At 48.3% G+C, this 24,383-nt stretch overlaps 1 protein-coding gene and 1 non-coding gene across 4 annotated transcripts in view; both read right to left on the bottom strand.

The window, feature by feature from the left end:
* Positions 1-24,383, bottom strand: part of SIPA1L2 (signal induced proliferation associated 1 like 2) — a 219,740-nt gene that overhangs the window by 2,718 nt on the left and 192,639 nt on the right. For 2 of the 3 annotated variants that reach the window (XM_060285985.1, XM_060285984.2), the window contains exons 17-21: positions 22,938-23,157; positions 14,044-14,175; positions 3,866-3,919; positions 3,195-3,318; positions 2,188-2,269 (exon numbers count right to left, since the gene is read on the bottom strand). In XM_060285985.1, the coding sequence (XP_060141968.1) occupies positions 2,188-2,269; positions 3,195-3,318; positions 3,866-3,919; positions 14,044-14,175; positions 22,938-23,157 (612 nt within the window). The remainder of the gene's footprint in view (positions 1-2,187; positions 2,270-3,194; positions 3,319-3,865; positions 3,920-14,043; positions 14,176-22,937; positions 23,158-24,383) is intronic. The other variant, XM_060285986.2, reaches the window with a different exon arrangement.
* On the bottom strand, positions 17,352-17,424 carry TRNAE-CUC (transfer RNA glutamic acid (anticodon CUC)). The gene has a single exon. It is a non-coding gene; the product is annotated as a tRNA-Glu (tRNA).

Below are 24,383 nucleotides of genomic sequence, written 5' to 3'. Positions count from 1 at the left end.
GCACAGGGCCTGGAGGCTGCCAGGTCAACACCTCGCCCCAGCTGCCCGGTGCAGGTAACTGCTCTCCCCTAAAATCCCAGCTCCCGTGAGAAGCCTGACATGGGCTGTAAGACCTGCCACCCCTGCTCTTTGCCATGGTTGACTATATCTCCACTCCCTCCCATCATGGAAGATTCTAGAATGTGGTTCACCTTTCTTCTTTCCTCCTCCATCCCTCATGCTTATCGATGATCTTAAGACGCCGTAGATGTTCCACCTGATTCAGTCTCTTTGTGACCTCGAAGACTGCCCTCCTCACCCCCCCTCCTGGGGCCATTGCCTGTACCTTGAATCTATTACTGATAACCGCACATCTTCCTAAATGCTTCAAGTTCCCACTGCCTGACCACCACCTCCTGTCTTTCTAAAATAATTTCTCCAGTATCCACCCCTCCAAAAATGATCTAATCTACCAATCTTACCTTATTGTCAGCGTCCACTGACACCCCCTGTGATGACATTATTCCTTCTCACCCACCTTAGACTCTGAGTCCCTCAGTTTAATCACATCCTATACACACTGAATGGTCCTTGTCTATCACTGCTGGTCTTAATTCTTGTCTGAAATCGAATATTGGTTAAGTTCAACCCTCTAACTTTTCTACACCTACATCTGGAGACAGGGTGACCAGCTGGCCCAGCTGGTCTGGGACGTGCTTAGTGCCAGCTTTGAAAGTTCTGTGTCCTGGGAAACCCTCCGTGCCAAGCAAGCTGGGACAGCTGGTCACCCACACTGGAGGAAAATACCTAACTTATGCCGCAGTCTTACCAAATACATCTGGTCCAATTATCCTCCACTCTACACCTTACCCTCCATCCTTAAATCTCTCACCCTCCTTCCCATCGCTCACCCTCAGCTCTGCAATAAAGAAACAACCAGAGGGGAACTTTGCCAACTGTCTCTGTTTGGGCTGCAGCCATACCTTGCTTTGCAGATACCAGTGTTTTACAAATTGAAGGTTTGTGGCAACCCTGCACTGAGCAAGTCCGTCGGCGCCACTTTGCCAACTGCATTTGCTCACTTCATGTTTCTGTGTCACGCTTGGTAATTCTCCCAATACCCCAGACTTTTTCATTATTATTACATTTGTTATGGCGATCTGTGATCTTCAACGTGCTGTAATTGTTTTGGCATTGTTTAGCATAAGAAGTATTTTTTAATTAAGGTATGTGCATTGTTCTTATAGACATGTTATTGCACACATAACAGACTACAGTATACCACAAACATAATTTTTATATGCCCAAAATATTCATGTGATCCAATGTATTGTGATATTCACTTTATTGCAGGGGTCTGGAACCAAACCTGCAATCTCTCTGAGGTAGGCCTGTACTCGTGTATGAATGCATGTGTGCACGCATGCACACGGACACACACACACAGACACGCACACACACTCTGCTCTGGTAACTATGCGTGGACGGTCCTTACTCCCATCCAGGCCAGCTCCCTCCTTGTTAGGCTCAGGACATTATTTCCCTCCCAAATGGATCATCTCCACCAGCGTTCATGCCAGCTGTCACCTCTCCCTTCTTCCACCAACAAAACCCTCCCCACGGCCCCTCCCGGCCTCACCATCACCCTCCAGCTACAGCACTCCATTCCATCTCCCCGGATAGCAAAGCGGCTACTGATAACACGGTGCTGATGATCTAGAAAGAGCTCAGCAAATGTCTGTGGAATGAATGACTTCACATCTTTTGAGGACCAAGCTCGCACAGGGTGATGGGCAGAGCGGACGCTGACTCAGTAGGAGGAAGCAGCTTGGGGAGCCCAGGCTTCCTGACAGCCACTAACTCTTCTTAGGTCAGCTCATAAATGTTGGTGCAACTGAAAACTCACTGAACTGAAAAACGCTAGCCTGCTGCATTTCTGCCTCATCCTGAAGACTGGCCATCCAGGGCTCAACCTCATTCAGTCCAATCTACAGGACCTTGTGTCCCCTACAATGAAATACAGTAGCTGTGGGCAGGAAGATGGAATCAGACCTCAGGAGTCTCCGTTTCCATTTACTGTTGGGTTTTGACTAGGGCAGTTATCTTTCTTGAGTGTCTTTTTTTTTTTTTTTTATTCCTAATAGTTAAAAATGGTTGATTGTGTGAGAGAAAGAGTTCGGAGCACGGGCTTCCAATCGATTACTTTACCTTCCGAAGGTCGGTCTGCAGCTGCCGAAGAATCAGCTCTAGCTGGTTGACTTTCCCGGTCAGTGTGGATGGAGACCGCCCTCTAGCAAGGAAGGAAAGACTTAGAAAGACCCAAGCGCGCTGAAGTCGACACCGCAGTCGAGAGTTTTCGTTGGTAAAGTTTTCACGTAAAACATTCTATGGTGCGCTTAGAGCCCCGCAAGGAAATAAATAAGATTATGTCGGATGTCGAAGGTGAACGCACTGCTGCTTTGGTGGAAAAATCCCTCCTGGGTCGCTTTTGATTTAAAAGGGGATTCAGAATCTCTACAGGCATACACATTGGTAAGAAAGCAAAAGATGGGTGATCGACATGCAGTTAGCAGCTGAGATTAGGCAGACCAGAACGACGTCCTGAGAACCAAATATAGACTCAGTTTCCCCAAATCTGCCTTTCTCTGTTAAGGAAGTATCAAGAGGCTCACCACCAAGATGAACATGCAAGTTGTTGATAACTCGAGTTGACAGAGAAGTTGGAATTAGGCGTGGGTGACACTGAAGGAACATACGCTCTGTGGGTGACGAGCACGCCGAGAACACGGGTAGAGACGGCTCGCTCTCGGCACCCCTCAGTGAGAGCCGTGGGGCTGGGGGCGGGACCAGGGTTGCTGGGCGGGACCGTGCCCTCGGCAGGTGGAGGACGGTCAGCGAGGTACCCCCGTCTGATGCCGCTGCAGTGATCAGGCAGCAGATGCTGACCGGGCGTCACACCCTCCCACCCGGCCCGAGAGCCTCACCGCCAAGGGCACTGACTACACGTCTTGGCAGGACCCTCCCGCGGAGCACAGCAGTTATGCTGCCGAGCTCCATCCACCCGGCAGCGCCCGCTCGGTCCCTTCTCTGGGTCCTGAAGGGCTGGGGAAGGCAGGTGGAAATGGTTTCCTGGCTGTGGCCGGGGCTGAGCTGAATCCCTGTTAACAACTGGGGACCGGGACACGGGAGGGAGGCGGTCCACAGGAGTCACATACCCAGCGGCGTCCATGAAATCTTTGCCACTGCCAGGATCGACACATAAAGGCAGCTCCTGGGCCCCTTCCAGGTCCTGCTCGGGGTGCATATCTGTCAGGGTGCAGAAGGATGCCACTCTCTGGTCTGGGGATGGGAGACACACACAGAAAGAAGCATTAGTAATAGCCGCCAGGCACCGTTTCTTCGTGGAAATGAATAGTTGCTAAATAAAACCTTCCCCTCCCCCCAGTCAGTTACTGCCCTGTGTGAAACAAAACAAAGAAGAACAAACTCAGGCAAGCTGCTGACAGTCGGAAAGCATTCAGACCGGCCGTCCATCTGGGCTGCACGGCACACTCACGTCACAGACGGGGGAGCAAGGAGCAGACACTGGATTGGCTAGAGCCAGCCCTTCTTCTGTCCACATCCCAAGAAATGCCCAAGCTGCTGGCTGGGCGTGAAAGAACGGCGTCGGGGGACGACATGACTGATTCACAGAACCAAGGAGAGGGACCTCTCCTCAAGCTCTCCCCGAAGCCGGAGAGCTTCCTTGAGACACAGTGGCCCGGACACGTCACCCTGTGCGTCCCCGACCCTCCGTGCTTCCATAACCATGCAGACGTGCAGACAATGAAACAGAAAGAAAAGGTTACGGAGGATGGAGACCCCACGAACAGCCCCAGACAATCACCTAGATAGGACGTGTGGTGACAGAGTAGCCCAAGTTCTTCATCTGAGTCAAGACCTGAAATAAGATTTAGAATTTTCTTTTGAACAGTGATATCTCTCTTCACTTGAGAGCCTCTGGGGGCCCACATCAGGCTCAGGTGATGGAAATACAGCTGTGTGTGTGTGTGTGTGAGGGGCACATGTGTACACGTGTGCCAGTGTGCACATCTGCATGTGTGTAAGTGTGTGTACATGTCTGCCTGTGTGCATGTGTTGTACCAAGCCAGGAACTGCCCCGAGAGACAGTATAGTATTATGCATCGCCAAAGAGTGTGGAGAGATGGTACGTCTCACGTGTCCTGGTCCTGGCCGGACGCACGGCTGTCGTGACACAACAATGGTAAGTGGCGTGCCACACACGTGCCAATCCAGCTGCAGCAAGGCGTGACCATTTGGGGTTTGCTTAAATGACCAGCTCCCTGAAGGTAAAGATAGTGGTGGTGAGAGAGATTAGCTGCATATTCTCACTAAAACCCTTAGAGGAAGATCGGCAGTGTTTACAGCAGCAAGAGCAACGATCCGCTCGACTAGCCCTCCTTGGCACGGGGCCATTTCTGTTCCTGGCACCAGTGACTTCACATCCGATGTCTCAAGAGCTAGGCAGGAAAGGGAATGTGATGTTCTTCAGAACGGGAACCAGACTGGCCCAGCTCTGGGCGCTGAGCTCTGACACAAGAACGCTGGCCCAGAAATGCTGAATGGCACGCAGAGAAATCCTGCTTTCAAGCAAAAGGTACAGGGGAGAACCAGGGACACATCTAGTCATCCAGCACCCACCCCCCCGCCCCCGGGTACCCGAGCGCAGCCACACTTGGGATCCGAGGGATATGGCAGGTGCGTTGGTGCTGCAGTGGCTTTTTCACGTGATTTGATTAATGGCTGGGAAATCGCACGGGGGGCCGTGTCAGGGGTGCTCTGATCTTAATTTATCCCCCTCTGTCTCCCGCTGGCTGCTGGACGCCTCTCCTAATGAGGCTACCTGCTCGTCTGGATTCTGGAGGGTCACGCACATCCCGTTAGTCAGAGAGGATGGCGGAGGGGCCGGGGGCACCCACAGAGTCCGGGCCCTCTCAGAGCTGTGCTGAGCACCCCGCCTGATCGATCGTAGGCTCCCCAGCCATGTGTCCCTTTCCTCTGTCGTGACACCTCAACACCCGTGACAGGTACGCAGCTGTCCTCAACCGACATTCCTGTAAAGCTTTCAGGGGCCCTTCTCCACGCTTCGCACCTTCTACAGGATGAGAGACCTTCCGTAACTATACACTCCTGAGAGACAACCAAGCTCCCAACTTGGTACAGACTAGTAGGGGTTTTGCATCTGATGAAATAATTTGTAATTTAATTAAGATGAACAGCATAACTCGGGCACTGCCTACTTTTACACCTGATGGCAAGTGACCAGCAGAGGTGGGCAGGAAGGACGGGGCACACAGGCCGGGGGTGAGTGGCCCTGGGGAGGGGTAGAGGGTCTGGTCTACCGGAGCGTCCAAGATAACCCTCTGTTCTGTGATGGCCCCAAAGCAGGGAATGCTTCCCAGTTAAAAAAAAAATCAACAGCAGAGGCATTTTTTATTCCACAGTGAATTTAACTATGGCAAAAGGAGTGAAAGAAAAGAACTTATTCTTCTCACTTTTTAAAAGAGTCTCATTGACTCATCCACATTTTATGCAACCCGGTAATAATCTGGTTAGCTTGTATCTTTCTTAATATACTTGGTTCTGATGGTCAAGTCTAAATATCTCAATGAAAACGTCTTAGCCCGCTTCATCTATTTTTACCTTAATTGACAAAGTACCCACATATTTGAAGAAACAGAACTGGCTACTGGCAGCCATTCAAACATTCTCTGGGGAGAAACAAGGTCCCACCGGTCAGGGGGCAAGAAGCCAGAAATAGTTTTGCCAACAATGTAATTCCACAAAGAGGGTTTCACTTGGAATCTGACAAGCCTGGGAGGTCGAAATGCAGCCAGAAAGCTACTTGATTAAGTACAGACACTAGACTCCTTTGTCAAGGAGCTAATCTTAGTGACAAGTTTCCAGTGGGCGCTTTCTTCCTCCACAGCTTATTTCTGTAATGATAAATGTTCAGTAACCAAAGTGATCACTGACATGGAACCGAAAGGCACAGACAAAACTGTAAGAAAAGGGAGGCTCGGAGTATGAACTCCATGTAACTGGTGAGCACAGTTTCCAGTCACCCACACTGCTTGGTTTTTCCCTTTCTGTTCTTTCCCGTGCAAGCAAATCTGGCTAAGAGGGGCCATAAGGGCGTGGCTTACACGTGAAACAATCCTTCCCCTGAAAGAATCTTCAAAAAACCTGATTTCAATGTCCGTTTCTTTTTTAAAATTTATTTTTTTGATTAGTATAGTTGATGTACAATGCTGTGTACCAGAGTGATTCAGTTTTATATACATATTCTTTTCCATTATGGTTGATTATAGGACGTTGAATATAGTTCCCTGTGCTACACAGCAGGACCTTGCTGTTTACTGTCGGCTTCTTATTTTAGTGCATTTAGCGCTAAACAAGAGGGTGAACAGTCAGCAGACTATTCCGTATCAATCTAGAGCTGACAGGGCACAACAGCGGCCTGCAAATAACCCCTTCGACTCCAGGCAAGCTGCGTGGAGCAATGTCAGAGACCCGTAAGTCCAGGCCTGAATCGGGAGGGACGGGTGCTCTGATCAACTAGCCATGTCTGCCGAGGGTGTAGAACAGGAGAATGTTTGACGGGTGCTCTGATCAACTAGCCATGTCTGCCGAGGGTGTAGAACAGGAGCATGTATGCCCGATGTACGCCATACGAGACACGCGGGTGTGAGGCTAAATTAAACTAAACCCATTTCCACAAACGAGGCTGTTCTAATATGTCTTTACTACAGCTACAAATTACAGAAAAGCTGGGGCTCTCTAGCTACAGGTAGAAAATCACAGGTTCTGTTTCTGACAACTGGGCTTATCCAATTGTAGCTTATTTAACTGACCGCCAGGAAAAAAAACATTTTTAAACATGAAGTACCTTGGTTTAGCCTTTTGCAGTCTACTGATGAACGACGCAAGGTAATGGTCTAGAATCTGAGTAATGAACAAAGAAAAGCTCTGGATTTATTCTTTAAGATACAAGTACTGTTGTCTGGTCCGCAACAATTTTCCTACTTTTGAGAGAATTTAAGTCAATTTACTATAGTAAATTAACGGTGCATTTTTCATCTAAGTAGCTGTCATGTTTCTTTTCTTTCCTGTTTTTTTAAACCTGAGGAGTCTTACCGTATGCACCATTTTGTTTATGCTTATATGCACGTGGTGATTAAATAACAGTAACTAACAACTTCATCAAATTTAAGCTGAAGCTTCAGAACCGAACAAGTTCTCATCATAAACATGTTGCTTATTGAGCTCTGTTTAAGAAACCAAGGGCAGTGTAAACTTCCATTTTTTCAGAAAATACACTTATGGGGAATATTTCATTCCCACGGCAGTGCCTGACAAATGAGTTAATTCTGCACGTGTCACGAGCACACACACATCCACTTGCAACAGTTACCACCAGCGGGAGAGAGCTGAAATCCCGAGGCGAGGAAAGGCCTGTGGGGACGCATGCGCGAAGCTGACACGCAGAGTCTCCAATCACCAGTTTAGAACGTTGCCTTTGACACCTGTTTCCACTTAAGACCACATCATCCACTCAACAAATGCCGGAGAACACACCAACTGGCAACCTCTGATATTTTGATAAGAGAACTACTTTAAATCCTAGAACTTTTCAAGACACTCCACTCTTCCCTTCCCCGGCTTCACTGTCCGCCCCACAGCGAGCTTTGCTAGTTGGGTTTGTTCACTTGACCATATTGGGGGCATGGGACCGCTCTCTGTCATTCGGTCCCTCTATACTTCACATTATTTTAGGTCACAAGGGAAGTGACAGATGATGGTCTCAGTGCCTAACATTGATGACAGGTGTTGTGTAGGAGTTCTGATGGGCCGAAGGTCACATCTCACCCTTCCCCCCTAAACATAACAACTGCCCACGTGACAACAAGCCAGAACTGGGACTCGGCCAGTTTTCCAACCTGTCACAGGAGAGGGCAGTGAGGGGCGCGGGCTGTGGTGGGAATCGCACTTGGCACTTGAGTCACCTTCTCTCTCCCAAGCGTGTGAAGGAGTTCTCAATGTTTAGACACTGGTTTTTGGAGTAGAGCTGCATGACCTATCTATTCACTTACTAATTAATTTTGAACAATGCTGCATAGCATTTCTCTGTTGGAAGCTTTTCTATTCTTTGAAATGACTGGCAGCAAGCAAATTCTCAGGAATGAGATTGCTGGTCAAAGGGGGGGTACATTTTCTGGCTCTAGTTACGTACTGTCATATCGCTTGAACGCAAAGACGGATCCTTTTATAATCTTTATAACGATACCAGCTGTGAGCATTCTTCATCGCTCTCCAGAGCTGCTGCATCGTTTTTCATACTCAAGGGATGTGAGCTGGTACCTCGTTACTGTTTGCATTTACATGTGTGGTTGAACACTTTTCAAGTCCTTATCTACTGTATAATCCATCTTTTGGACTGTGCGACACAGGACTTGACCGTTTGCTTATCGGGCGTTTGGCATTTCTGGGGGGTCATGTTCCTTCATTCACTGGAGATACCCTGGTTTCATCCATCACATTTATTACAAATCTTTCCCATGTTCCCCTACTTCCCCTTTTATGTTAATGTTCTCGTCCAGGTTCATAAAAGATCTAAATATTTAAATACCTTTATCTGGTCATATGACATTTTGTATGTTCTCTCATTACTCCATCATTATGGCACTGGCATGCTTCCAAAACATTAATCTTTCTGTCTTTACTTTTTCTAGAGTTGACGTTTCTAATTCCTCAATCCAAATGGAGTACATAAATTCCACTCCCATCTCACTCTTAAATATACGCAGGTTTCAGCCTGGGCTCTTTTTTTTCCCTTCAAAAGGACTCATTTCTATCTTCTGAATCGTTGTTATGCTGCTTTACTGATATTGATTTATAATAAACTTTTTTGTTGACCATCGTTCATCTGTTTTCCAAATGGAGGCAAATATCCTTTAGATATGTGAACTGAAATGGTACGAAGTCTGTGAATTAACTCAGGAAGGGCTCTCCTCTTTCCCATGTGCTTTCTATCCATTCCTGTCCTTTCATATATTACGACTTTGCAGGTATCAAAGTGTCCAGTGCTTTTCTCTCATTATAATTCTAATGACGGCTAACTCCCAAGGAATTTATAATTTGATCTTGCTGATGTACCTAAGGTGTTCTTTATGACTGCTAAGTGGAAGGCTGTCTGCAAAGGTGGCTGTGCGCACATGCCACCCCTCGTACCAGAAGGAAGAGCCTACTTCCATCCTGGGATTTGGGCTGGCCTTCGGACTTTCTCTGCCCAATAGCATGTGGTGAATATCATGTTCTGGGTCTTGATACACCGTGTATCTCCTGCTTATGGTCTCCTGATTCCTTAAGCCACATGTGAAGAAGTATAATTACCCGCTGGAGACAAGGGTCCAGCTAGACCCCAGCTGTTCCAGGTACAGACACATGAGTGGAGTCCCTTAAGGCTCCAGACCCAGTTGAGCTCCAGCTGAATATACCCACATGTGTGACCTCAGCTGAAACCATAGGAAGCAGAGGAATCACTCAGCTGAGCCTAGCCAACCCATGGAATCATCAGTCATAACAAACCATCGCTGTCTTCAGCCATAAATTTCTGGGTGGTTTGTTATACAGAAATAGATAACTGAAAAAATTAACAATGCTTTGAAATGAGGCTTATAAAAATATGAAATATATTTTAAAATATCTTACCTACTCTTATAATCTCTAATAATTTCTTTTTGATTTTTAAAATATTTCCTAGATATAGAATCATATCTAAAAATATTTCTTTACTTCCAAAATTTATTCCCTTTTTCTTTTCATTGCTTGTTTAAATGTCAAGGATTCCAATACGAAATCAGAGAACACGGTCTCAGAGGATACTCTTGTTTAGTTTCTGTTCTTAAGGGATCTACTTAAAACATTAAAAACATTTTTTTCCATTAAGTATTATGTAACTATTTGGTATAGTATTATGTAACTATATATCTTGTAATAATCTATAAGGGAAAGGAATCTGAAAAAGAATCTATCTATCTATCTACCTATCTCTATACACACGTAACTGAATCACTTTGCTGTATACCTAAACCTAACACAACGTTGTAAATCAACTATCAATTATACTTCAATTAAAAAAAAAGTATTATGCAACTATTTGGAATAAAGTAGATATTCTTTGTTAAGCTTTGAAGGTATCTCTCAAATCTTAATTTTTATTAGAAATAGGTCCTAATTCTATTTTTTATACATATATATATATATATATATATATATATATACCCTTTTAGGGAAAACGATATGACAACTGTTAATGACTTCATCTACTATAACTTATTCTAATTAAGTGATATCACTTATATGTGGTATCTCAATCAAACAGGCAGACACATTCCACTTTTTAAAAGCCTGTTTTCAAATGTGCTAACTACTCATGTCAAAGTATGGGCACAGCCTTCTTCCAGAGGGCCCTGAGCTCAGTAAGGCATCTTGAACTGCCTTTATTAGTTTGTAATGATTTAACAGGCACATGGGGATTTTCTGGACTATCGTTTCTTCGTGATGTTGAGTCTAGCTCAGAAATGGCTTTGAGAATTGGTACAAAAAGATCAATGTCACAGGCAGGGCAACTGGGTCATCTGGGTGAAGACCTTTCTCTTTAAAGTGCTAAGGGGATGTCTATGCTCACAGAGCAGTACTATTCACAGTAGCCAAGAAGGAAGCAACCTAAATGTCCACCGACAGAGGAATGGATAAAGAAGATGTGGTGCATATACACAATGGAATATGACTCAGCCATAAAAAGAATGAAATAATGCCATTTGCAGCAACATGGATGCAAGTAGAGATTATCATACTCAGTGGAGTAAGACAGACAGAGAAGGACAAATAGTGTATCATATAACTTATATGTTGAATCTAAAATAGGACACAGGGCTTCCCTGGTGCAGTGGTTGGGGGTCCACCTGCCGGTGCAGGGGACGCGGGTTCGTGTCCCGGTCTGGGGGGATCCCGCGTGCCGCGGGGCGGCTGGGCCTGTGGGCCGTGGCCACTGGGCCTGCGCGTCCAGAGCCTGTGCTCCGCGGCGGGAGAGGCCACGGCAGTGAGAGACCTGCGTACCGCAAAAAAAACAAAAACAAAAATAAAATAGGACACAAACGAACATATCTACGGAACAGAAACAGACAGACAGAGAGAACAGACTTGTGGTTGTCAAGGGGCGGGGGTAGGAGGGATGGACAGGGAGTTTGGGATTAGCAGATGCAAACTATTATATATAGAATGGATAAACAACAAGGTCCTACTGTACAGCACAGAGAACTATATTCAATATTCTGTGATAAACCATAATGGAGAAGAATATAGAAAAACGTGTATATATGTAAAACTGAATCACTTTGCTGTACAGCAGAGATTAACACAACATTCTAAATCAACTATACTTCAATAAAATAAATTTTTCAAAAAAGTGCTAAGGGGATGGATCACGCCTGGTCACCACCATACCAACTTGCGTCACAGCGGAGCTGACACTGATACAAAAGAATCTGATTAGCCAAAGGTCTGGAGTTGCAGATTCTTGAATTTTCCTGAGCTGACTAATGTCACATTTTCTATAAAATGTTGATTGGAAAGTTCAGAAAGGTCAGGTAACCAAAGTCCTCCCCGCCTGCAAACAGAATCCCACATTCTTTCGGTTGAACTTAGGTACCCCTGCCCCCGAGGCACTGGCTAGCTGGGATGTCTGTGCTTCTTCCTCCTTTGTCTGACGATGCCAACTCCCAGCTAGCCTCTAACTCCAGCTCAGAAATACCCTGAAGAATGGAACTGCAGAACTGGAGGGTAGGGCTGGGAGAAGCCTTCCAGGTTCTCTGGAAAGGAATTCATTTCATAGACAAGCAGGCTGAAACCCAACACAAGCATGTACCTTAGAGGACTGGTGTCCAACGCTCAGTGTCGGCACAAGGCGTGTAGCTAAATGACTTGTCCAAAGGCCAGCAGCCCAGCCGTAGGGCTGCGATCACAACCACAGCCCCCCCGGATGGACAATTCAGTCACTGCTGTCTGCACCATTTTGCTTTCTCGCCCTCCCACCTGCAGCCCAGCTCCCTGAAAAACTCCACTTCACAGCAGCGATTTTATTCGGAAGGGGTGGAAGGGAGCCAGGCAAAGACACAAATGAGGGTGGAGACAAAGGGATATGTGTTGTTTTAAATCAGAAAAATGGACACAAAACGCAGAAGGACCTCAGAGGTTACAAATTATGCTGTGAGCTGAGACAGCCCAAGGGTGCACAGGGCCCTGTGCATTCTGGACCTACTGGCTCCTTTGTACGAGCTCTCCTCATTTGGTTTTCTTGATCTGCACTTGCTCAATAGAGATAAGATAAATTGAAGAAGCAGGCTTCCCTTGAGAAACTCATCATCTAATAGGAAGAGACAGAGAGGTGAATAATGCAGAATTCAGTGTGGTAAGCACTACGCTGATATCTATGCAGTGGGGGAACGGAGAAGACAGAATGGAAGTTCTTACACTCTCCCCGGGCAGTAAGACAACAGTGTGCACGGAACAGGCCAGAGACAATGCTGCTCCGTCTTGCCTGGGCCGCTCTGGACAGAGGGGAGACTGTGTTCGTGCCCTCTGGGGCTCGGTCACGTCGGGCCAGTGTTCGGAGGGCTGTTGTAATGCACCCTGACCATCTTCTGGTTGAGAGGAATGAAGGCTGCGTTACCAAGCAGACGGGGGCATTCTCAAGTTTCCACACGGGACGAGTACTGTAAAGCAGCAAACCCCAAACCGTTGTACTCTGTCTAGAAAGGGAGCAGAAACAGCCCGTGCCTGCTGCAGGAGTTTCTTCCCAACACTTTCCCCGCCCCCCATCTACCAGAGCTAAACGTCCCTGTACTGAATTAACGTGTCGCTGAATTAGCTTGAGAGGAGCTTTCGACTCACCCCTCCCCCAGACTCCCCCCCAAATGGTGCTTAGGACCAGAGGCACTGATCCCAACTGATGAGAGAAACGGCCTAGCAGGGCAGCTCGCTAGACAGGCAGTCAGGGCAGCTGGCCTCCACAGCCTGCAGCAGCCTGACTGCAAAGTGCGCCTGCCCCTCCTGGGAAAGGAATCCGAATCCCTTTCCTGAAGCCTGCACGTCACAGGTGACGGGAACCGATGACCAGGGCAGGTGAGTCAAAGGAGAGGGAGAGAAAAGGGCCACTCAGGTGGCCGTGGCCATCCCTGGGGGGCGGCAGTGAAGACGCAGACACACAGGGGAGTCTCAGACAGGTCACCCAGGTGCAGAGGCTGTGGTCATGGAGAGAATGTAGCAACAAATGGCAGAAAGTCTGAATCCGGGTCGCCGGGGTCCCTGGACCCACACGTAAGGTGCAGAGGGTGCCTGGGAGGCAAGCACCTCCCTTGTCCGTGGCCCCCTTTACCTGCAGCCTGGAGAAAAGGTGCAGCTTCCCCTCCTAAATTCACAGAAACATTCTCCAGAGATCGTGGAGGGCAGTGTGACAGCCAGAGGGCCCCAGAGATCAGCCAGCCCAGCGCCATCCTGACCACATGGTTAGAGGAGGAAGCCGGGGCCCGTGCCGGGTGACCCGCTGGGTCAAGGAGGCCACATCAGAGTCTGCAGGGACGCCAAGCCACCAGAGGCCTAGGCCTGTGCTTGTCTGGGTGGCTTGGACCTCCGAAAGGCTTTCTCCTCCTGTCTCACCTCGTCACGCTGGGAGGAAAGACAGAGTCTGTGTCCTAGATCCCACAGGTGTCAGAGGACAAGTGACACCTGCCAGGTCACAGCTGGCGCCTGACCTGGAAGCAGGTTTGGGGCCCTTTGCCCGGTGCTACTTCCCTGCGTGCCTGGTTCTCCCTAAGGAAAGGCCCTCAGTCTCAGCCCAAGCCATCCCCTGGTTTTCCTCTTGGAAGATGCTCAGAGCATCCAGACGTTAACCCGGACGATCCCTGTGTTGCTGCCCCGGCCCCAGAGGCTGTGAGTCGTTACCTTCAAACGCCCGGGCAGCATCCACGAGGTGAGACCAATCTAACCCCGTGGCCGTGTCCGGGAGGGGCATCAGGCCGGGATCTGCGCACTTGGACTTATCTGATAAGGACCCATCGGAGAACCAGAACTCATCTAGACAGAAACAAAACCAGAGTGTCAGTCAGATCACACAGCACGGGTACCGGCCGGGCCCTCAGAGGGGCCCAGGGAGCTTTCTGTAAAAGATCTCCTGTCCCAGTAAAGAAACAGACATCCCACCGCAGTCACCCAAGAGACACAGCGCTCGAGAGGAGGGGCTTTGTGAAAAAGCCGCGGCCTCCAGGCTCACTGAGCGGGTCGCCAGCCGGCAGGGGCCGGATGCAAGATCCGGACTGAGCCTTCCCACGAATCAGAAAAGCAGAGGCGAGCTTCTCCCGGGTGGGCTTCTCCCGAGGACACCACCCCAGTCTGACCACCCTCAGGATCTCTTCCTGTTTCCCTTGGGGTGACTTCCCCCGTGGGAAGAGCGTTGAAGCCTCTACTGTAAACACGGTTGGGTGCGATCTCTTTTGTACATTTCGCTACGTACAAAAATGGTGGTTGGATGACTCTTTTGACATAATGAGGCAGCTCGATCACTGGCTAAACCAAACCCCTCTCCCTAACTGGCACCGAATGTTTGCTAGTCTTCCTTTCTCTGTGCAAACAGACCTTTTACATTTCTTCTCTTTAAACTCTCATCACAGGACTTGAAGCGTTTTCGTCACTAGCCATACTGGTTGTTAGGAACTCATTATGCATCTGTGGACAAATTTCCCAAAGGCTGGACCTTCTCTAAGGTGCCTCTCCTGGCCCTGCCCAGAATGTGGTATGCAGCTGCTCGCGGACACATCTGACTAATTAGACCAATCAAAATAATGACCACCTGGCCGTCTGAGCCCGCAATTAAGGAGGGGATGTAATTAACCAAGTGCACCTGTAATTTTAGCGCCCACATCCTTTGGGGAAACTGTGAAATGCTCGCACCTGGACCAGGACAGAGGATGCCTGTGATCTGGCCTTGAAGGACCCTAACGCTCTGTTTCCCAGCACCTTCCACATGCAGCTCTTAGCCTACCTCTAACAGCGGCTAGAGCTAACGATGAAGCCACTCTGTTTTTAACATTAACCTGCTTAAAGGTGAAACCGTCGCCCCCTCCATCTTGAAGGGAAACCAGTAACGGGTATTTTATCAACGCCGTTCCCACCACCCTCCCTCTCCAAGTGCTCCAGCGTGTTCTATGTGTGATGTCCTCTGTCCTTGTCTGCTTCTCTCCTGATGGACCCCTCTGAACCCAGGGAGGCACCGAAGGGCAGAGGCTGGGCTGACCCCGCCCAGGTCCCATCTTCACCCAGAATTTAAGGTTCAACCACCCCCGCCCCGCCCCAGAGAGAAAGGTCAGGAAGCCCAGGGACCCTCAATCACTTCCCGTCTCTCAAACGCATCAGCTGCTTTGCTTAAAGCAGGTTTTCTGCACCAAGTGAAAAGAAACTATTTGACTAGGTGGGAATTACTTTTGCCACTGATCTCCCTGCGGCTGAGTTGGTCAGGAATAGGGGTGTGCGTGTCGCAGCTCTGGGAAGGGTGCCCCGGGCCAGCTGGAAGCCGGTGTGCATGGGGCACGTCCCTCACCCCCTGCCTCTCCTTCCCTCACTGGAGAGGAAAACATCATGGAGTGAAAAATTGTTCAGCTGAATGAACATTTTTACCGCAAGTACAGTCTCTTGGTCACGTATCGCTAAGAAATGTGAACCTGAGGATTTTCTTTGCCTTTATAAAGAAATAACCCTTCACCTGAGCTTCTGGTATCGCCTAAAAGCAAACCCGGTACGCATTCTGTGCACTGTCTGCTTTCTCCCCAGCACCAGCAGACGACGCCCTGACTGGCTCTAACAGGAGTCAAGGCAGACAGCAAAATAATAGAGGGCAAGAGAGGAAGAGGCAGCGAGAGAGGAGGGCTGGGCTACAGCCCCTTGTCCCCTCTTCCCGTCCCTCCTGCGTTCGTGAGCTCAAAGAGCATCTTCCCCAAACACCCAACGGGGGACTGACAAAGGAGCCCTGACCATCTTGGGTTAAAGATCGGAGCTCTCGGGCTTCCCTGGTGGCGCAGGCGTTGAGAGTCCGTCTGCTGATGCAGGGAACATAGGTTCGTGCCCTGGTCCGGGAGGATCCCACGTGCCGCAGAGCGGCTGGGCCCGTGAGCCGTGGCCGCTGAGCCTGCGCATCTGGAGCCTGTGCTCCGCAATGGGAGAGGCCACAGCAGTGAGAGGCCTGTGTACCGCAAAAAAAAAAAAAAAAAAAAAAAAAAAAAAAATCGGAGCTCTCACGCTGTGTGGGACCAACCTGAAGTTTGGTGGCCGGGAAGCTCCTGCCCAGAGTGAGTGTGTGTGGAGTGAGTGGGCCTAGCGACCCACAGAGCAGGGGTGTGTCACAGTCAGAGGCAAACCCAGGGCATCCTTCTAACCTCCTCCAACTTCTATGGAGAACCAGGAAGGAAAAGGAGGGATAGTTCTTCTTTACTGTAAACAGTCACTCCTCTCCCCGAGTTGTCAATGGGACTTGCGTGTTTATTTGACACTACAGAACTGGCAAAGATGCTCAGTAAATTGGAGAAGATTCCCTCCCTCGAGAGTTTATTTGGGGTACTATCCACTGCACCGTCTACGGTGTGTTTGTTAAATGCCTACTGTATGCCTAAGGATGGGGTGGAGCAGTGGGGAAGACAGGCAAGGCCACCCCCCACAGAGCTTACACGGCACGTGACACGGGGAGAGGGAAGAAACAAATGAACAAGATCGGCATGTCGGAGGGAGGCCTGTCCGAGGAGGTGACAGTCACCAAGACACAGCCCAGCAGCAGCTGCCTGGGGAAGAGGAGTTCCGGGAGGAGAGCTCCGAGAAAGCACGGATTGAGGTCCAAATGCATTGTCGCTCAGTAAGCAGGACGACACCAGTGTCAAGGAGTGTCACCTTATATATATATATATATATATGTTTTTTTTTTTGGGGGTACGTGAGCCTCTCACTGCTGTGGCCTCTCCCGCTGCGGAGCACAGGCTCCGGACGCGCAGGCTCAGCGGCCATGGCTCACGGGCCCAGCCGCTCCGCGGCATGTGGGATCTTCCCGGACCGGGGCACGAACCTGCGTCCCCTGCATCGGCAGGCGGACTCTCAATGACTGCGCCACCAGGGAAGCCCCAGGGAGTGTCACCTGAAATGAAGTAGGAGCCGCCTAAGTTCCTCTCTGTATTGTTTTTTTTTGCTGCACCGTGCAGCTTGCGGGATCTTAGTTCCCTGACCAGGGATGGAACCTGGGCCCTCGGCAGTGAGAGAGCAGAGTCCTAACCACTGGACCATCAGGGAATTCCCCTAAGTTTCTCTCTGAATTATCAAAATGAAAAGCACCGTACACACTGCTATATTTAAAATAAATAATCAACAAGGACCTACTGTAAAAAAAAAAAATTAAAAAATAAATTTTTTTTTTAAAAAGCACCTAAAATTTTTGCAATGCTTGGAAAATCGTATAATCGGGAAAAAAAATTACGTTTTTTTAAATTTTGGGGTCCAAGACTCCAAACCACCAAAAATTCTTTATAATACTTATAACTGACATTAGGTATCACCCAGCTGACGTTTACCCTGCACCTGCTGTATTCTGGGTCCCACCAGGTACCGTATCGGTACCTGGGGATGGGATGACCACAGGCGCAGGTTCTGCCCTTGAGGGGCCGGCAGGAGCAGGTGAGTCCTGCTGGTGCCACTCTGGGGTCTGGGAAAGTACGTACAGGAACCAGCCCCTGCACTTGGCGTGACCACAGCAGCTGTAACTGGGCTGTTCCCTGAGCTTTCCAGATGGGGAGGAAAAGGCGCGACTTAGGTACCAGAGCCTGTTATTTCAAGGCCAGTCCTCTCGAGCCACTGCTGTTCCAGAGCCCACGCTGCTCCTCCGGCCAACCCAGGAAAGAAAGCGACTCGCGGCTTCTGAAGGGCAGCCGGTGTCCAGGCACCGCTGCCGGGGTCTCTGCTCTCTGGCCTGGACATCGATCTTGGGGCTTCCTGTTTGTTTATCCCGACCCTGAAATCGCGGGGACCAGCTTTATTGAGTCTGACTTTCTCGCTGTTGTTCTAAACGCGGAGGAGCCTTCCTGTTAGCATTTCCTGGTGGTCAGATAGCTGTGGTTTCACAATTACTCTCCAGAAACCAAGGGATGTTTATTACAGAGGAGACTGAGAACATTTGGAAAAAAGAGAAAGAAGTGCTGCATAGAGTCGGAGAATATGCTCTTCCTCCGACGGCCACGGATGCTGTCTGCGAGGCCGGCGGAAGCAAGGGCAACTCTTCTGCAGGCCGCACACCACTACGTCTGCACCTGGGGTCTGTGGCATCTTGGGTGGGTACTAAATTATAAGGAAAACACTAATTTCTTTTATTTCTGCTAAAACTCGCTTTTAAACTTCAAGGAGCATCCTTTGCGGGGGGCCTAGGTCACAACTATAGGATTTGGGAACATATAGAACCTAACACCTTGTTGGGCATTTTTAATTAATTAATTTTCTTTTATTATTTATTTTTGGTTGCGTTGGGTCTTCATCGCTGTGCGCGGGCTTTCTCTCTAGGCGCGTGGGCTTCAGAAGTTGTGGCACGTGGGCTCAGTAGTTGTGGCTCGCGGGCTTAGTTATTCCACGGCATGTGGGATCTTCCTGGATCAGGGCTCGAACCCGTGTCCTCTGCACTGGCAGGCGGATTCTTAACCACTGCCACCACCAGGGTAGCCCTAATACCCTGTTTTATTTTTCAAAATTTAAGAACTCTTGTTCTAAAAGTCTACCCACATAGGAAGATTTCTACCATTCCTTGGAGTGTTTCATAAAACTCCATTTCGTAAAAAATCAGTAATTCTCTTTAAACATGCTTTAAACCTGCGAATACTTGTGACTGCACTGAACAAAGCCAGGTAACCCCATGCCCAAGCAGACAAGGGCATGAGAGCTTTTCAATATCACTGGTTTTCGGGCCCGTGAACTGTGTGTCAAAATGGCCACTCCCTATTCTTTTTTTCTACCTGGGCCTCAAAAGAAATTTTACTCTGAAATCCACCAATGATGGAAACAAAGGCCCTAAATGCAAGGCAGAAAGATCTCAGAATTGTTTCAATTGTTCGAGCTGGTCTTATTTTTATACCTCCAAGTTGAAGACATAATGATACAGCACATTCAGGGATCCCCAAACCGCCCCCAGGAAATATATATGAATCACGACGTGAGTCGCATCTAAAATGTGGTTGTTAAGTGCCATCTGTCTTCCAAGGCTGGATTAAGATCCTGGTCTCAGGAGAAGAGAGATTCTGAGATGGGCCCAAGTTTGAGACTTGGAAAAGCTAAAACTGTCTGAACGAGCAGCCTGTGACTGATAATTACATGGAGAAAAGGTGCGGCGATGAGGTCTCCGGAGGCTCACTGTGAAGAGATGGACTTGCCAACCCTCCCCAGTGCTGTCCTTGCTGCAGATTAGGAACAAGATCCAAATGAGCGTCTATGAGCGGAAGGTCAGATGCTTCCTGGAAACTTTAGGAGCGTACGTGTGCCTCTGCATATCCTTGCTCAACCTCTGTAGCTAACGAACCATCCAGGGTTACACGCTCTGGCAGAACTAACCTAACTGCCACTGCAAGTCCTCGTGAAGCTAAGTCTCTGAGAAACTAAGAGAAACCCCTGGGCGACCCCAAATAGTCCTCATTTCTCGCTCATGGGCATCTGCTGGCCTCAAGCTCCCACCTGTCAACTCTCTGGCTTGTTCCAGGGTCAGACTGTTGCAGCTACTCTCCGAGCGAGATCTGCTCACAGGGGCTCTGCTGAGTGACCAGAAACCACAGAAAGCAAAAGATGACTGACATCTGCCTTGAGCAGATACAGGAATAATAACCACACAGGTGAGTGTGGGCATCAGGGGTCCCAGGGGCGAGCGTCCTCCCAGGGACAACCAGATCCCTGCAGTTGAGCCTCTTGGTGGGGAGGGAGGAGGGAATCAGAAGTGTCTTGGGGGAGACACATTAATTCAAATTACTCCCGGCTCCCTTATTTATATTTTGTCATTTGATCCACCAAACCTAGAGAATTTTTTTTTCTGAGTAGGTTGTGAAGTTTAGAAATTGGAGGAGTCACGTGGCCAAATAAGAAGGTTTCATCTGAGAAACGCAAACAGCAAGGACCACTCTTCCTGCTTTTCCCAGGAGAAGAGACAATGAAGGCAAGTCAGGCAGTTTTTAACCCAGATAGTGGAGAGTGTATCCTGCCTACTTCCATTGTACCTCTGAACATACTAAGCAAGGACACAGGGACGTCCCTGGTGGCGCAGTGGTTAAGAATCCGCCTGCCGATGCAGGGGACACGGGTTCGAGCCCTGGTCCGGGAAGATCCCACATGCCGTGGAGCAACTAAGCCCGGGTGCCACAACTACTGAGCCTGCGCTCTAGAGCCCGCGAGCCACAACTACTGAGCCTGTGTTCCACAGCTACTGAAGCCTGAGTGCCTAGAGCCCGTGCTCCGCAACGAGAGAAGCCACCGCAATGAGAAGCCCGCGCACTGCAATGAAGAGTAGCCCCCGCTCGCCGCAACTAGAGAAAGCCCGCGCGCAGCAACGAAGACCCGACGCAGCCAAAGATAAATAAATAAATAAATATTTAAAAAAGGGGAACTCGGCATACCCAGACGATAGAACAGAAGTCAACACTAAAAGAAGTGAGCTATCACGCCACGGAGGAAAATTAAATGTATTTCTGGAAAGGCTACACCCTGTAGACTCCAACTATACGACACCTGGAAAGGACAACACTATGGAGACAGTAAAAAAAAGAACCACTGATTTACCAGGGGTGAGGGGCAGAGAGGGATGAACAGGTGGGGCACAGAGGCTCTTTAGGGAGATGAAAATACTCTGTAAAATACTACAATGGTAGGTACGTCACCATGCATTTGCCCAAACACATAGAATGTACGACGCCGGGGGGGTGAACCGCGACGCAAACTACGCACTTTGGGTGATGAAGATGTGTTAGTATCCTCTAACAAGTGTTCCCTGTGGTCGGGGGCAGACTGAGCACCTGCAGGGGCAGTGGGTGTGTACCCGGGAAGTCTGCATACCTTCTGCTCACTTTTGCCGGGAACCTAAGACCGCTCTAAGTAAATGATGTTTATTAAGAAAAAAAAAGTGAAGCTAAGAAAAAGATAGAGAGTTTACCCTTAAGCAACGTGGCTGTTAGGGGCGTGGACCACCCACACAGTGGAAAATCTGCATGTACTTTACAGTTGGCCCCCATATCCGAGGTGCCACATCCCCTGATCCAACCAACCGTGGAGCACGTAGTACCGTGATATTTACATGGAGAAAAGTCTGTGTGTAAGTCGATCTGCACAGTTCAAATCCCTGTTGTTCAAGGGTCAATTGTGCGTCTTCCACATGGAAGCAAATGAAAGAATGTAAGAACTACCGTAACGTCTATACTGAGATTTCACAATCATACCTCAAGCATTTTTAAGTGGAAGATATGACATCTGCAAGAAAATAGAGTTTTACTGGCTTTAGGAAAGCTTTAAGAGGCCATTAAAGTTACCTATTTACAAAAAAGGACAAACATTTGGAGAAATATTAGGGTATTAGAATATGTCTGTCTGACCTTCATACCTTTATCAAGAGGGAGTATTTCTCCAATTTAGGCAAATGGACTTTTCATAACAGGCAGGACATTATGTTACTTAAAGAAATAGATGGGCTTCCCTGGTGGCGCAGTGGTTGGGAGTCCGCCTGCCGATGCAGGAGACATGGGTTCGTGCCCCGGTTCGGGAAGATCCCACATGCTGCAGAGTGGCTGGGCCCGTGAGCCATGGCCGCTGGGCCTGCGCGTCCGGAGCCTGTGCTCCGCAACGGGAGAGGCCACAGCAGTGAGAGGCCCGCGTACCGCAAAAAAAAAAAAAAAAAAAAAAAATGGATTAAGAATTTTATGAGACAAGGTTCATTTCCAATTATGTTAAACATTAGAAAGATTATTAGAACTTTTATTTCATTTAGCCTGGGACTTATATGTGTATTATGAAGTTCAAATTGGTTCTAAAGATAATGCTTTCTACCATGAAATTTAAGAAAACCCTGACAAGGAACATATTTCTGATTTAATCCTCATTCTTCCTGTACAATAGAAATTAACTATGAAAAAAGGAAATAAAGCTAACTAATGTTAAAAAAAAAATCACGCTTCAACACCGACATGTTAATAGGAAACTAACACTATGTAAAAAGGAAAGATTTTAGGATTTGAAGGAAAATCATCTGGAAATTATCTAGTCAACCTGTGGCCAATAAATTGGAGTGAACTGGACACAGAATCTAAGTGATGGGACATGGTACCACGTGGGAAGAGCCAGGGCTGGGACCCAGGTGTCCCGATGCCCACCTGCCACCTTCGCCTTCACCAGATCTGGAAGATCAAGAAGAAACAGACACAGGAGGCAAGAAAAGCAACCTTCCTCCCCGCGTGCTGCCAACCAGAAAATCTACCACCGTGGCGCCCTTTTCTCTTTATCAGGTTTAGACACTTCTTTCTTTACGGATGTAATAGCTGAGCTGAGTATAAAGGTCACTATTTCACCTGCTAAAAACGTTTAATACGGGTTTTTCGATTTTCTGAAAAATTGGCAGTAGTGTTCAACTTTTAAAAAATGTCCACTTTGGGGCTTTTACCACCTTCAAAAATCACTAAAAGAGAAAACGCACCACCAAATGATATATAGTTTAAAGAATAAACAAGTCCTTCCAACCCCGGTAGGAGACCCACCCCAGAGAGCCCACGAGGACAGCTCGGGCCACCCCGGGCACTTACTCCGCAGGCTTCCCATGCTGGGCGCCGGCTGGGTCCGGGGTGGCAGGGTGCTGTGGTAGGGCGGGGTGGTGCTGAACAGGATGTCGCTGGGCAGGGCCTGGTCAAGGATGGAACTTCGGGAGCTTCCGAAGGAAGACCCCCTCCGGTGGCTGCAAATGCTCTCGTCCGAGAGCGTGCGGTACAGCGAGCGGCGCGGGGACAGGTTCCCATAGAACGAAAACTAGGGGTTGAGACAGGAGGAGGGAAGGGAAAACAGATGTCAGAAAGCTGACAGCGTGAAACTCATCTGACTGCCTTAGGGGGGGTCCCGGACCACCGTGGGAGCATCTCTGAGCAGCAGGTGCGCGTAAAGCCTCAGCCTAGGGATGCTACAACCAGGCACGCAGGTCACCGAGGCAAAGCACAAGGGCTTTCTGCAGTTCCTGGGTTTGGCTCTTTTCCTCCTTGGACGTTCTGTGAAATATCACCACGAATTAGACAGGCACAGCTCTGTTCTGAAATGTTAAATGGAGGTTCCATAACCTTTTAGCTGTGGCGGCTTCTGGAAATACAGAACGCTGCCATTTCAGGCAACGGTTATTCAAAACCACACCTAGTGCTGGCTTGATTTTCATCGGAAATGACTACATGTTAATATTAGGTGATTTCTGTACCAATCAACTACATGCGAGGTTCAACCTACTCTAGGTCACAATAATAATATTAATTTTTGAGCACTGCAGCTTTCTAAGCCACACACAGGTTCAAGAAAGACAGTATTGGTCCAGGAAAGTCTTACTGTCTACACACTTTAAAGTTTCACTCACAGAAGTCTAGTACAGTTGTTGAGAATTGAGTTATAGTAATCAATCGTAACCAGGTTTAAAGAAACCATTAAAATTACTGTGTTAAATCGCAGACAGCGCAGGGAAAGTTCATACTAAAAAAGCAAGTAGTCCAAAACCCAAGAAAAATTAAATCAAATCTGAATTTCCAACTTCTTCTATATCCTGAACCACGTTCCTTTTACATCAATAATAGTAAAAGCCAGAACGTTTGCATCAAGCAAATACAGAAACGGTTATTTACGTTTGTGAATGTAAAGTGTTTCTATTGTATGTGTCCCTTTCATCCTGTCAAGTCTGTCCAGCTGATCAATGGGAACCAGAGTGTGTGCGAACTGCAAAGTTACGTTTGCACTACGAAAAGAAGGCGATTTGTCTTAGAAGAAAAAAAAAAACACATGTCAAGGAGAAGGTTGTTCCTATTAAAAGAAAAGCTATTTGCACTTTCGGTACAATAGCCCGCACCCAAGCTTATACAGTACCATATACATGATTTGATACGAGTTAAAGAAAAAAAAAAGGACTCATTCTGTTGAGCTCTTCCGAGATTCCCTCTTCACACACAACCAGCAGGCTCTTCAGAACATGATTACAGGCCCATTAGATTAAAGCGGCTTTGAGG

The sequence above is a fragment of the Globicephala melas genome, chromosome 16 (genome assembly GCF_963455315.2).
Source record: "Globicephala melas chromosome 16, mGloMel1.2, whole genome shotgun sequence".
NCBI lineage: Eukaryota > Metazoa > Chordata > Mammalia > Artiodactyla > Delphinidae > Globicephala > Globicephala melas.
Note: the sequence above shows the minus strand (reverse complement) of the source record. Positions and strands in the feature narration are given on the sequence as shown.